Consider the following 15000-nt stretch of genomic DNA (forward strand, 5'->3'; position numbering starts at 1 on the left):
CGAGTTGAGTTTTTACCAAAAAGTTCTATTTTGGTTTCATCTGACCATATGACATTCTCCCAATCCTCTTCTGGATCATCCAAATGCACTCTAGCAAACTTCAGACGGGCCTGGACATGTACTGGCTTAAGCAGGGGGACACGTCTCGCACTGCAGGATTTGAGTCCCTAGCGGCATAGTGTGTTACTGATGGTATGCTTTGTTACTTTGGTCCCAGCTCTCTGCAGGTCATTCACTAGGTCCCCCGTGTGGTTCTGGGATTTTTGCTCACCGTTCTTGTGATCATTTTGACCCCACGGGGTGAGATCTTGCGTGGAGCCCCAGATCGAGGGAGATTATCAGTGGTCTTGTATGTCTTCCATTTCTAATAATTGCTCCCACAGTTGATTTCTTCAAACCAAGCTGCTTACCTATTGCAGATTCAGTCTTCCCAGCCTGGTGCAGGTCTACAATTTTGTTTCTGGTGTCCTTTGACAGCTCTTTGGTCTTGGCCATAGTGGAGTTTGGAGTGTGACTGTTTGAGGTTGTGGACAGGTGTCTTTTATACTGATAACAAGTTCAAACAGGTGCCATTAATACAGGGAACGAGTGGAGGACAGAGGAGCCTCTTAAAGAAGAAGTTACAGGTCTGTGAGAGCCAGAAATCTTGCTTGTTTGTAGGTAACCAAATACTTATTTTCCACCATAATTTGCAAATAAATTCATTAAAAATCCTTTAATGTGATTTTCTGGATTTTTTTTCAATTTGTCTGTCATAGTTGACGTGTACCTATGATGAAAATTACAGGCCTCTCTCATATTTTTAAGTGGGAGAACTTGCACAATTGGTGGCTGACTAAATACTTTTTTTCCCCACTGTAAGTCACCAGTGTAATGTCCTCCACTTTGCTTTTGGCATCACAGTGACACACACATAACATTTTAGTCATTTAGCAGACGCTCTTATCCAGAGCGACTTACAGGAGCAATTAGGGTTAAGTGCCTTGCTCAAGGGCACATCGACAGATTTTTCACCTAGTCGGCTCGGGGATTAGAACCAGCGACCTTTCGGTTACTGGCACAACGCTCTTAACCACTAAGCTACCTGCCGCCCAACATAATACACATGTTGCTAATGTATGTCTATTCTATTCTATTTTCTGTCTCCAAAGTGTGGGAGCAATCTTAACCTGCTACTGGACGAGGTCCGTACCATCATCAACCTGCTGTGTGGGATCTCTACTGGAGAGGTGGAAGAGGCTATCGGCAAGCTACGGAGGATCAAACCTGTAGCACTGGTACTACGTCTGGATTTAATGTGTAGCACTAAATACAGTAATATAAATACTGTTGATTCCTATGGCACTGGTACTAAAACAGGATTTAATGTATACCACTAAATACAGTAATATAAATACTGTTGATTCCTATAGCATTGGTACTAAATCAGGATTTAATGTTTACCACTAAATACAGTAATATATAAATATTGTTGATTCCTATGGCACTGGTACTAAATCTGGATTTAATGTATACCACTAAATACAGTAATATAAATACTGTTGATTCCTATAGCATTGGTACTAAATCAGGATTTAATGTTTACCACTAAATACAGTAATATATAAATATTGTTGATTCCTATGGCACTGGTACTAAATCTGGATTTAATGTATACCACTAAATACAGTAATATAAATACTGTTGATTCCTATAGCATTGGTACTAAATCAGGATTTAATGTTTACAACTAAATACATTAATATAAATACTGTTGATTCCTATGGCACTGGTACTAAATATGGATTTAATGTTTACCACTAAATACAGTAATATAAATACTGTTGATTCCTATAGCACTGGCTGCGCATGTTGAAATGATACCACATTCACAGATAACTGTGAAGTGAATAAATACTTTCATTGTGAAAAATGCAAAGTCATGTTTCCTTGTTTTTCGTTCTCCTCCAGGACCATTTGGAAATGTACGAGTGTGAGACCTGTAAGTCCCTTTAATGAAGTCTATGAGATACGCTTCAGCTCAAACAATACCAAGCATGCTGTTAAACCAGGGTTAAGGTTAGCCTGCGGCTAAGAACATGCAGTGTGAAACGCCCTGTTGTTTGCTGAGTGCATGGCTGCAAACATTTGTAGTTTATTTAAGAAAACCAGATTTCACTATGTGACTGATTTTGGATGAACGCTCTGATGACCTTGTGGGTCTGTTGTTGTATAACTGTAGTCTGTTGTTCTATAACTGTAGTCTGTTCTATGTCTGTTGTTCTATAACTGTAGTCTGTTGTTCTATAACTGTAGTCTGTTGTTCTATAACTGTAGTCTGTTCTATGTCTGTTGTTCTATAACTGTAGTCTGTTGTTCTATAACTGTAGTCTGTTGTTCTATAACTGTAGTCTGTTCTATGTCTGTTGTTCTATAACTGTAGTCTGTTGTTCTATAACTGTAGTCTGTTGTTCTATAACTGTAGTCTGTTGTTATATGTCTGTTGTTCTATAACTGTAGTCTGTTCTATGTTTGTTGTTCTATAACTGTAGTCTGTTGTTCTATAACTGTAGTCTGTTCTATGTCTGTTGTTCTATAACTGTAGTCTGTGCTTCTATAACTGTAGTCTGTTGTTATGTCTGTTGTTCAATAACTGTAGTCTATGTCTGTTGTTCTATAACTGTAGTATGTTCTATGTCTATTGTTCTATAACTGTAGTCTATTCTATGTATGTTGTTCTATAACTGTAGTCTGTTCTATGTATGTTGTTCTATAACTGTAGTCTGTTGTTCTATAATTGTAGTCTATGTATGTTGTTCTATAACTGTAGTCTGTTCTATGTCTGTTGTTCTATAACTGTAGTCTGTTGTGTATATGTTGTTCTATAACTGTAGTCTGTTGTTCTATAATTCTAGTCTATGTCTGTTGTTCTATAACTGTAGTCTGTTCAATGTCTGTTGTTCTATAACTGTAGTCTGTTGTGTATATGTTGTTTTAAAACTGTAGTATGTTGTTCTATAACTGTAGTCTGTTCTATGTCTGTTGTTCTATACCTGTAGTCTGTTGTTCTATAACTGTAGTATGTTCTATGTCTGTTGTTCTATAACTGTAGTCTGTTCTATGTCTGTTGTTCTATAGCTGTAGTCTGTTGTTCTATAACTTTAGTCTGTTGTTCTATAACTGTAGTATGTTCTATGTCTGTTGTTCTACAACTGTAGTATGTTGTTCTATAACTCTAGTCTGTCTGTTGTTCTATAACTGTAGTCTGTTCTATGTCTGTTGTTCTATAACTGTAGTCTGTGTCTTGTTCTATAATTGTAGTGTTCTATATCTGTTGTTCTATAACTGTTGTCTGTTCTAAGTCTGTTCTTCTATAACTGTAGTCTGTTATGTGTATGTTCTATAACTTTAGTCTGTTGTTCTATAACTGTAGTCTGTTGTGTGTATGTTGTTCTATAACTGTAGTCTGTTGTTCTATAACTGTAGTCTGTTCTATGTCTGTTGTTCTATAACTGTAGTCTGTTGTGTATATGTTGTTCTATAACTGTAGTCTGTTGTTCTATAATTCTAGTCTATGTCTGTTGTTCTATAACTGTAGTCTGTTCAATGTCTGTTGTTCTATAACTGTAGTCTGTTGTGTATATGTTGTTTTAAAACTGTAGTATGTTGTTCTATAACTGTAGTCTGTTCTATGTCTGTTGTTCTATACCTGTAGTCTGTTGTTCTATAACTGTAGTATGTTCTATGTCTGTTGTTCTATAACTGTAGTCTGTTCTATGTCTGTTGTTCTATAGCTGTAGTCTGTTGTTCTATAACTTTAGTCTGTTGTTCTATAACTGTAGTATGTTCTATGTCTGTTGTTCTACAACTGTAGTATGTTGTTCTATAACTCTAGTCTGTCTGTTGTTCTATAACTGTAGTCTGTTCTATGTCTGTTGTTCTATAACTGTAGTCTGTGTCTTGTTCTATAATTGTAGTGTTCTATATCTGTTGTTCTATAACTGTTGTCTGTTCTAAGTCTGTTCTTCTATAACTGTAGTCTGTTATGTGTATGTTCTATAACTTTAGTCTGTTGTTCTATAACTGTAGTCTGTTGTGTGTATGTTGTTCTATAACTGTAGTCTGTTGTTCTATAACTGTAGTCTGTTCTATGTCTGTTGTTCTATAACTGTAGTCTGTTGTTCTATAACTGTAGTCTGTTCTACAACGGTTGTCTGTTGTTCTATAACTGTAGTCTGTTCTACATCTGTTGTTCTATATCTGTAGTCTGTTCTATGTCTGTTGTTCAATAACTGTAGACTGTTATTTTGTAAATGTGGTCTGTTGTTCTATAACTGTAGTGTGTTCTATGTATGTTGTTCTATAACTGTAGTCTGTTCTATGTCTGTTGTTCTATAACTGTAGTCTGTTCTATGTCTGTTCTATAACTGTAGTCTGTTGTGTATATGTAGTTCTATAACTGTAGTCAGTTGTTCTATAATTGTAGTCTGTTCTAAGTCTGTTGTTCTATAACTGTGGTATGTGTCTGTTGTTCTATAACTGTAGTATGTTGTTCTATAACTGTAGTATGTTGTTCTATAACTGTAGTCTGTTGTTCTATAACTAGTGTGTTCTATGTCTGTTGTTCTATAACTGTAGTCTGTTCTATGTCTGTTGTTCTATAACTGTAGTATGTTGTTCTATAACTGTGGTCTGTTGTTCTATAACTAGTGTGTTCTATGTCTGTTGTTCTATAACTGTAGTCTGTTCTATGTCTGTTGTTCAATAACTGTAGTCTGTTGTTCTATAACTGTAGTCTGTTGTTCTATATATGTATTCTGTGTCTTGTTCTGTAACTGTAGTATGTTCTATAATGGTTGTCTGTTGTTCTATAACTGTAGTCTGGTCTATGTCTGTTGTTCTATAACTGTAGTCTGTTCTATAACTGTAGTTTGTTCTATGTCTGTTGTTCTATAACCGTAGTCTGTTCTATCTCTGTTGTTTTATTACTGCAGTCTGTTGTTCTATATCTGTAGTCTGTTCTATGTCTGTTGTTCTATAACTGTAGTATGGTATATGTCTGTTGTTCTATAACTGTAGTCTGGTCTATGTATGTTGTTCTATAACTGTAGTCTGTTCTATGTCTGTTGTTCTATAACTTTGGTCTGTTGTTCTATAACTGTAGTATGGTCTATGTCTGTTGTTCTATAACTGTAGTCTGGTCTATGTATGTTGTTCTATAACTGTAGTCTGTTGTTCTATAACTGTAGTCTGTTATATGGCTGTTGTTCTATAACTGTAGTCTGTTCTATGTCTGTTGTTTTATTACTGTAGTCTGTTGTTCTTTAACTGTAGTCTGTTGTTCTATAACTGTAGTCTGTTCTATGTCTGTTGTTCTATAACTGTAGTCTGTTCTATGTCTGTTGTTCTATAACTGTAGTATGGTCTATGTCTGTTGTTCTATAACTGTAGTCTGTTCTAAGTCTGTTGTTCTATAACTGTAGTCTGTTCTAAGTCTGTTGTTCTATAACTGTAGTATGTTCTATGTCTGTTGTTCTATAACTGTAGTATGGTCTATGTCTGTTGTTCTATAACTGTAGTCTGTTCTAAGTCTGTTGTTTTATAACTGTAGTCTGTTGTTCTTTAACTGTAGTCTGTTGTTCTATAACTGTAGTCTGTTCTATGTCTGTTGTTCTATAACTGTAGTCTGTTCTATGTCTGTTGTTCTATAACTGTAGTATGGTCTATGTCTGTTGTTCTATAACTGTAGTCTGTTCTAAGTCTGTTGTTTTATAACTGTAGTCTGTTGTTCTATAACTGTACTCTGTTCTGAGTCTGTTGTTTTATAACTGTAGTCTGTTGTTCTATAACTGTAGTCTGTTCTAAGTCTGTTGTTTTATAACTGTAGTCTGTTGTTCTATAACTGTAGTCTGTTCTAAGTCTGTTGTTTTATAACTGTAGTCTGTTGTTCTATAACTGTAGTCTGTTCTAAGTATGTTGTTTTATAACTGTAGTCTGTTGTTCTATAACTGTAGTCTGTTGTTCTATAACTGTAGTCTGTTCTAAGTCTGTTGTTTTATAACTGTAGTCTGTTGTTCTATAGCTGTACTCTGTTCTAAGTCTGTTGTTCTATAACTGTAGTCTGTTGTTCTATAACTGTAGTCTGTTGTTCTATAACTGTAGGTTGTTGTTCTATAACTGTAGTATGTTGTTTTATAACTGTAGTCTGTTGTTCTATAACTGTAGTCTGTTCTATGTCTGTTGTTCTATACCTGTAGTCTGTTGTTCTATAACTGTAGTATGTTCTATGTCTGTTGTTCTATAACTGTAGTCTGTTCTATGTCTGTTGTTCTATAGCTGTAGTCTGTTGTTCTATAACTTTAGTCTGTTGTTCTATAACTGTAGTATGTTCTATGTCTGTTGTTCTACAACTGTAGTATGTTGTTCTATAACTCTAGTCTGTCTGTTGTTCTATAACTGTAGTCTGTTCTATGTCTGTTGTTCTATAACTGTAGTCTGTGTCTTGTTCTATAATTGTAGTGTTCTATATCTGTTGTTCTATAACTGTTGTCTGTTCTAAGTCTGTTCTGTTCTATAACTGTAGTGTGTTCTATGTATGTTGTTCTATAACTGTAGTCTGTTCTATGTCTGTTGTTCTATAACTGTAGTCTGTTCTATGTCTGTTGTTCTATAACTGTAGTCTGTTGTGTATATGTAGTTCTATAACTGTAGTCAGTTGTTCTATAATTGTAGTCTGTTCTAAGTCTGTTGTTCTATAACTGTGGTATGTGTCTGTTGTTCTATAACTGTAGTATAGTTGTTCTATAACTGTAGTATGTTGTTCTATAACTGTAGTCTGTTGTTCTATAACTAGTGTGTTCTATGTCTGTTGTTCTATAACTGTAGTCTGTTCTATGTCTGTTGTTCTATAACTGTAGTATGTTGTTCTATAACTGTGGTCTGTTGTTCTATAACTAGTGTGTTCTATGTCTGTTGTTCTATAACTGTAGTCTGTTCTATGTCTGTTGTTCAATAACTGTAGTCTGTTGTTCTATAACTGTAGTCTGTTGTTCTATATATGTATTCTGTGTCTTGTTCTGTAACTGTAGTATGTTCTATAATGGTTGTCTGTTGTTCTATAACTGTAGTCTGGTCTATGTCTGTTGTTCTATAACTGTAGTCTGTTCTATAACTGTAGTTTGTTCTATGTCTGTTGTTCTATAACCGTAGTCTGTTCTATCTCTGTTGTTTTATTACTGCAGTCTGTTGTTCTATATCTGTAGTCTGTTCTATGTCTGTTGTTCTATAACTGTAGTATGGTATATGTCTGTTGTTCTATAACTGTAGTCTGGTCTATGTATGTTGTTCTATAACTGTAGTCTGTTCTATGTCTGTTGTTCTATAACTTTGGTCTGTTGTTCTATAACTGTAGAATGGTCTATGTCTGTTGTTCTATAACTGTAGTCTGGTCTATGTATGTTGTTCTATAACTGTAGTCTGTTGTTCTATAACTGTAGTCTGTTATATGGCTGTTGTTCTATAACTGTAGTCTGTTCTATGTCTGTTGTTTTATTACTGTAGTCTGTTGTTCTTTAACTGTAGTCTGTTGTTCTATAACTGTAGTCTGTTCTATGTCTGTTGTTCTATAACTGTAGTCTGTTCTATGTCTGTTGTTCTATAACTGTAGTATGGTCTATGTCTGTTGTTCTATAACTGTAGTCTGTTCTAAGTCTGTTGTTCTATAACTGTAGTCTGTTCTAAGTCTGTTGTTCTATAACTGTAGTCTGTTCTATGTCTGTTGTTCTATAACTGTAGTATGGTCTATGTCTGTTGTTCTATAACTGTAGTCTGTTCTAAGTCTGTTGTTTTATAACTGTAGTCTGTTGTTCTTTAACTGTAGTCTGTTGTTCTATAACTGTAGTCTGTTCTATGTCTGTTGTTCTATAACTGTAGTCTGTTCTATGTCTGTTGTTCTATAACTGTAGTATGGTCTATGTCTGTTGTTCTATAACTGTAGTCTGTTCTAAGTCTGTTGTTTTATAACTGTAGTCTGTTGTTCTATAACTGTAGTCTGTTGTTCTATAACTGTACTCTGTTCTGAGTCTGTTGTTTTATAACTGTAGTCTGTTGTTCTATAACTGTAGTCTGTTCTAAGTCTGTTGTTTTATAACTGTAGTCTGTTGTTCTATAACTGTAGTCTGTTCTAAGTCTGTTGTTTTATAACTGTAGTCTGTTGTTCTATAACTGTAGTCTGTTCTAAGTATGTTGTTTTATAACTGTAGTCTGTTGTTCTATAACTGTAGTCTGTTGTTCTATAACTGTAGTCTGTTCTAAGTCTGTTGTTTTATAACTGTAGTCTGTTGTTCTATAGCTGTACTCTGTTCTAAGTCTGTTGTTCTATAACTGTAGTCTGTTGTTCTATAACTGTAGTCTGTTGTTCTATAACTGTAGGTTGTTGTTCTATAACTGTAGTATGTTGTTTTATAACTGTAGTCTGTTGTTCTATAACTGTAGTCTGTTCTATGTCTGTTGTTCTATACCTGTAGTCTGTTGTTCTATAACTGTAGTATGTTCTATGTCTGTTGTTCTATAACTGTAGTCTGTTCTATGTCTGTTGTTCTATAGCTGTAGTCTGTTGTTCTATAACTTTAGTCTGTTGTTCTATAACTGTAGTATGTTCTATGTCTGTTGTTCTACAACTGTAGTATGTTGTTCTATAACTCTAGTCTGTCTGTTGTTCTATAACTGTAGTCTGTTCTATGTCTGTTGTTCTATAACTGTAGTCTGTGTCTTGTTCTATAATTGTAGTGTTCTATATCTGTTGTTCTATAACTGTTGTCTGTTCTAAGTCGGTTCTTCTATAACTGTAGTCTGTTATGTGTATGTTCTATAACTTTAGTCTGTTGTTCTATATCTGTAGTCTGTTGTGTGTATGTTGTTCTATAACTGTAGTCTGTTGTTCTATAACTGTAGTCTGTTCTATGTCTGTTGTTCTATAACTGTAGTCTGTTGTTCTATAACTGTAGTCTGTTCTACAACGGTTGTCTGTTGTTCTATAACTGTAGTCTGTTCTACATCTGTTGTTCTATATCTGTAGTCTGTTCTATGTCTGTTGTTCAATAACTGTAGACTGTTATTTTGTAAATGTGGTCTGTTGTTCTATAACTGTAGTGTGTTCTATGTATGTTGTTCTATAACTGTAGTCTGTTCTATGTCTGTTGTTCTATAACTGTAGTCTGTTCTATGTCTGTTGTTCTATAACTGTAGTCTGTTGTGTATATGTAGTTCTATAACTGTAGTCAGTTGTTCTATAATTGTAGTCTGTTCTAAGTCTGTTGTTCTATAACTGTGGTATGTGTCTGTTGTTCTATAACTGTAGTATGTTGTTCTATAACTGTAGTATGTTGTTCTATAACTGTAGTCTGTTGTTCTATAACTAGTGTGTTCTATGTCTGTTGTTCTATAACTGTAGTCTGTTCTATGTCTGTTGTTCTATAACTGTAGTATGTTGTTCTATAACTGTGGTCTGTTGTTCTATAACTAGTGTGTTCTATGTCTGTTGTTCTATAACTGTAGTCTGTTCTATGTCTGTTGTTCAATAACTGTAGTCTGTTGTTCTATAACTGTAGTCTGTTGTTCTATATATGTATTCTGTGTCTTGTTCTGTAACTGTAGTATGTTCTATAATGGTTGTCTGTTGTTCTATAACTGTAGTCTGGTCTATGTCTGTTGTTCTATAACTGTAGTCTGTTCTATAACTGTAGTTTGTTCTATGTCTGTTGTTCTATAACCGTAGTCTGTTCTATCTCTGTTGTTTTATTACTGCAGTCTGTTGTTCTATATCTGTAGTCTGTTCTATGTCTGTTGTTCTATAACTGTAGTATGGTATATGTCTGTTGTTCTATAACTGTAGTCTGGTCTATGTATGTTGTTCTATAACTGTAGTCTGTTCTATGTCTGTTGTTCTATAACTTTGGTCTGTTGTTCTATAACTGTAGTATGGTCTATGTCTGTTGTTCTATAACTGTAGTCTGGTCTATGTATGTTGTTCTATAACTGTAGTCTGTTGTTCTATAACTGTAGTCTGTTATATGGCTGTTGTTCTATAACTGTAGTCTGTTCTATGTCTGTTGTTTTATTACTGTAGTCTGTTGTTCTTTAACTGTAGTCTGTTGTTCTATAACTGTAGTCTGTTCTATGTCTGTTGTTCTATAACTGTAGTCTGTTCTATGTCTGTTGTTCTATAACTGTAGTATGGTCTATGTCTGTTGTTCTATAACTGTAGTCTGTTCTAAGTCTGTTGTTCTATAACTGTAGTCTGTTCTAAGTCTGTTGTTCTATAACTGTAGTCTGTTCTATGTCTGTTGTTCTATAACTGTAGTATGGTCTATGTCTGTTGTTCTATAACTGTAGTCTGTTCTAAGTCTGTTGTTTTATAACTGTAGTCTGTTGTTCTTTAACTGTAGTCTGTTGTTCTATAACTGTAGTCTGTTCTATGTCTGTTGTTCTATAACTGTAGTCTGTTCTATGTCTGTTGTTCTATAACTGTAGTATGGTCTATGTCTGTTGTTCTATAACTGTAGTCTGTTCTAAGTCTGTTGTTTTATAACTGTAGTCTGTTGTTCTATAACTGTAGTCTGTTGTTCTATAACTGTACTCTGTTCTGAGTCTGTTGTTTTATAACTGTAGTCTGTTGTTCTATAACTGTAGTCTGTTCTAAGTCTGTTGTTTTATAACTGTAGTCTGTTGTTCTATAACTGTAGTCTGTTCTAAGTCTGTTGTTTTATAACTGTAGTCTGTTGTTCTATAACTGTAGTCTGTTCTAAGTATGTTGTTTTATAACTGTAGTCTGTTGTTCTATAACTGTAGTCTGTTGTTCTATAACTGTAGTCTGTTCTAAGTCTGTTGTTTTATAACTGTAGTCTGTTGTTCTATAGCTGTACTCTGTTCTAAGTCTGTTGTTCTATAACTGTAGTCTGTTGTTCTATAACTGTAGTCTGTTGTTCTATAACTGTAGGTTGTTGTTCTATAACTGTAGTATGTTGTTCTATAACTTTAGTCTGTTCTAAGTCTGTTGTTTTATAACTGTAGTCTGTTGTTCTATAACTGTAGTCTGTTCTATGTCTGTTGTTCTATAACTGTAGTCTGTTCCAAGTCTGTTGTTCTATAACTGTAGTCTGTTCTAAGTATGTTGTTTTATAACTGTAGTCTGTTGTTCTATAACTGTAGTCTGTTCTAAGTCTGTTGTTTTATAACTGTAGTCTGTTGTTCTATAACTGTAGTCTGTTCTATGTCTGTTGTTCTATAACTGTAGTCTGTTCCAAGTCTGTTGTTCTATAACTGTAGTCTGTTCCAAGTCTGTTGTTCTATAACTGTAGTCTGTTCTAAGTATGTTGTTTTATAACTGTAGTCTGTTGTTCTATAACTGTAGTCTGTTCTAAGTCTGTTGTTCTATAACTGTAGTCTGTTGTTCTATAACTGTAGTCTGTTGTTCTATAACTGTAGTATGTTGTTCTATAACTGTAGTCGGTTGTTCTATAACTGTAGTCTGTTGTGTGTCTGTTCTATAACTGTAGTCTGTTGTTCTATAACTGTAGTCTGTTGTTCTATAACTGTAGTCTGTTGTTCTATAACTGTAGTCTGTTGTGTGTCTGTTCTATAACTGTAGTATGTTGTTCTATAACTGTAGTCGGTTGTTCTATAACTGTAGTCTGTTGTTCTATAACTGTAGTCTGTTGTGTGTCTGTTGTACTATAACTAGTCTCTTGTTCTATATACTGCTGCATGTCTTCTTTGACTTCAGTTCAGACTTCAGATTTGATTGATTGATTGATTGATTGATTGATTGATTGATCCTCCCTAGCGATAGTGATGCTCAACCAGGCCCTGGGCAAACTGCTGCACATCTTCTTTGACAACTTCAGCTCAGACTTCAGGGGCCAGGATGTGTACCGCAACCCTCCTGTCTGTGACGTAGACCACAGCACTGACATCCTCCAGCTCAACGTCGCAGCGCTATACAAGCTGCAGCCCAACTGGTTAAACAGGTATTACACACAGGAGACGGGGGGGAGAGAGAGGAGAGAGAGAAACCTCAACAGACTGTAACAGAACCATGGACCTTTTTTACAACTCTTACAATCGGTGGATTCCACTAAAGTAGTCCAAACAGGCACATATCACAGTCATTGGAAGTAAACACCTTCCTCAAAATGGCCGCTATCTGCAATATGTGTGCTGGTCAGAGTGAAAGAAAAACAAGGATAACATTTCAGTGCTGGGACCTTTTTTCTTTTCTTTGAGCAGGAGGAAGAAATGTGACAGGATGTTCTGTTCTGTAAGGGTTTTGTCGAGTACTACAATACAACAATGTGTAGAGGAAGTGCAGTGAGGTCTAATGAACTATTTTGGTCCTCCTCTGTCTGTCGTCACCAGTTTTAATTACTTCTCCATTTCCTGTTCGTTGACGTTTGGCGGGAAAGATATCTGTGAGACGGGCGTCTCCGAGAACATCAGCACCGCCTTGTCGCTTGGCAACAAGATCCAGTGTAACCGCATGTAAGGGTATCTTCAGTCAGTGGACCCAGTTATTTTCATGTTATTCAAGATTGAACTCCACTTCCGCTAAAAGTCTTAATTTCCTGCTGGGACTTTTCTTCCAATTTCTTCCAGTTTCAGTCAATTTCCCCCTTTTTTAATTATGTATTTTTTTTGTCATTAGAATACTGAAAATAAATGGATTAGGATATACTGTATATATATATGTGTGTTTTCAGGATGGTGTTCCCATTACTGATCAGACAGCTGCCCTATGAGTCAATGTTGACTATACGTCTCCTGGGGTCTAAACAGGGGAAGACTCCTGAACTGTTACGCTGGGCCGTCCTGCCTCTATACACTAACAGGTAGGTGTGTGTCTGTTTGTGTGTGTGTGTGTGTGTGTGTGTGTGTGTGTGTGTGTGTGTGTGTGTGTGTGTGTGTGTGTGTGTGTGTGTGTGTGTGTGTGTGTGTGTGTGTCTGTTTGTGTGTGTGTGTGTGTGTGTGTCTGTTTGTGTGTGTGTGTGTGTGTGTGTGTGTGTGTGTCTGTTTGTGTGTGTGTGTGTGTGTGTGTGTGTGTCTGTGTGTGTGTCTGTTTGTGTGTGTGTGTGTCTGTTTGTGTGTGTGTGTGTGTGTGTGTGTGTGTGTGTGTGTGTGTGTGTGTGTGTGTGTGTGTGTGTGTGTGTGTGTCTGTTTGTGTGTGTGTGTGTGTGTGTGTGTCTGTTTGTGTGTGTGTGTGTCTGTGTGTCTGTTTGTGTGTGTGTGTGTGTGTGTGTGTGTGTGTGTGTGTGTGTGTGTGTGTGTGTGTGTGTGTGTGTGTGTGTGTGTGTGTGTGTGTGTGTGTGTGTGTGTGTGTGTGTGTGTGTGTGTGTGTGTGTGTGTGTGTGTGTGTGTGTGTGTGTGTGTGTGTGTGTGTCTGTTTGTGTCTGTTTGTGTGTGTGTGCGTGTGTGTGTGTGCGTGTGCGTGTATGTGCTCCAAGCAGGGGAAGAGCCTTGAACTAATACGTTGGGCTGTTGTGACGCTCTACAGTAACAGGTAGGCTCTGTTCACCACATACAATGCTCTATCTATAACACACTGGTCTATCTATAACACACTGGTCTATCTATAACACACTGGTCTATCTATAACACACTGGTCTATCTATAACACACTGGTCTATCTATAACACACTGGTCTATCTATAACACACTGGTCTATCTATAACACACTGGTCCATCTATAACACACTGGTCTATCTATAACACACTGGTCTATCTATAACACACTGGTCTATCTATAACACACTGGTCTATCTATAACACACTGGTCTATCTATAACACACTGGTCCATCTATAACACACTGGTCTATCTATAACACACTGGTCTATCTATAACACACTGGTCTATCTATAACACACTGGTCTATCTATAACAAACTGGTCTATCTATAACACAACCCATCATTAATGGGGCTGGCAGGCACTACAGTATACCCTTTGGGTGATCCTGTGTGGCTCAGTTGGTAAGAGGGTGTTCCTGGCAATGCGGGTTCAATAACACCATATGGGACACTCCATCTATAACATAACAGGTGTGACTATGTGTCTCCACAGGACCCTGGTGAGTGGTACTGTCCTGCTCAGCATGTCTATGCTGGTGGAGCTGCCTGAGCCTCCTTCCCCTGCCCTGTCAGACAGCCACAGAATGGCTACTGGCGTCATCCTGCAGGTGAGAGCCCCCTTTTGGTGAAAGAACACATTACACCCTCCTATATATATTTTTTTCTGTTGTTTCGTGGTGTTTTGAATGCTGTGAGAAGTATGATGAGCAATGAATCTATGACATATGGCAAAAAGACTATTGCTCAAAGCTATGTGTGATGTTTCAGAAGAAACATGAACAAGCACCTTTTTAAAAAAAACTACTGAAAACCCATCCTCCAAGAGTGGCCGGATATCTGTTGTAGTCCTACATATCGTCACTGTTGGCCTGTTCTTTGTGTGTTTCTAGTTGGAGTTCCCAGAAACAGCTGAGTGGAGGTATGAAAGGCCCATCTCCCTTCCAGGGTCTGTCCTGTTCAGTCCTCCGTGTGAAGAGCTAAGCAGGAAGATCTCAGAGGTCTCCCAGAAACACTGCCTCTGCTTGTGAGTGAAACAGGGGAAAACTACACTCCCTATGATTCAGCCAAGAAAGATATACTGTATCTATTGTCTCGGTCCCTCCGTTCCCTTCAGGTTTCATGTTCTGCATGTGAACTTACAGTTAATTGGGTGATGGTTTCAATTAAGTTGAGTTGAGTTCATCTTTACTCGACCAATGTAGTCCACTCAGCAATAGTCTCATGTTGCCACACTTCCAAGTCTCAAACTTGTGAAATTGTGGTTCACTCAGAAACAGTAAGAGTCCTGGGATTGGTGATGTCTCTTATTTGTCCTTCCCAGTTTGTCAGAGAATGAGAGGGCATTACTGTGGAGTAAGAGACACTGCTGTGATGGGAGGACCACCTTCCTGCACCTGCTGC

General features: G+C 36.7%; 1 protein-coding gene across 1 annotated transcript in view; it reads left to right on the plus strand.

Moving 5' to 3' along the window:
* The window catches only part of pik3c2g (phosphatidylinositol-4-phosphate 3-kinase catalytic subunit type 2 gamma), a 46974-nt gene that overhangs the window by 14568 nt on the left and 17406 nt on the right, over positions 1 to 15000 (plus strand). Inside the window, exons 10-17 of the mRNA XM_041836806.2 lie at positions 1152 to 1277; positions 1951 to 1981; positions 11822 to 12005; positions 12394 to 12516; positions 12735 to 12863; positions 14093 to 14207; positions 14490 to 14623; positions 14921 to 15000. The exon at positions 14921 to 15000 is cut by the window's right edge and continues 109 nt beyond it. Of these exons, the coding sequence (XP_041692740.2) occupies positions 1152 to 1277; positions 1951 to 1981; positions 11822 to 12005; positions 12394 to 12516; positions 12735 to 12863; positions 14093 to 14207; positions 14490 to 14623; positions 14921 to 15000 (922 nt within the window). The remainder of the gene's footprint in view (positions 1 to 1151; positions 1278 to 1950; positions 1982 to 11821; positions 12006 to 12393; positions 12517 to 12734; positions 12864 to 14092; positions 14208 to 14489; positions 14624 to 14920) is intronic.

The sequence above is a fragment of the Coregonus clupeaformis genome, chromosome 19 (assembly GCF_020615455.1).
Source record: "Coregonus clupeaformis isolate EN_2021a chromosome 19, ASM2061545v1, whole genome shotgun sequence".
In the NCBI taxonomy this organism is placed as follows: Eukaryota; Metazoa; Chordata; class Actinopteri; order Salmoniformes; family Salmonidae; genus Coregonus; species Coregonus clupeaformis.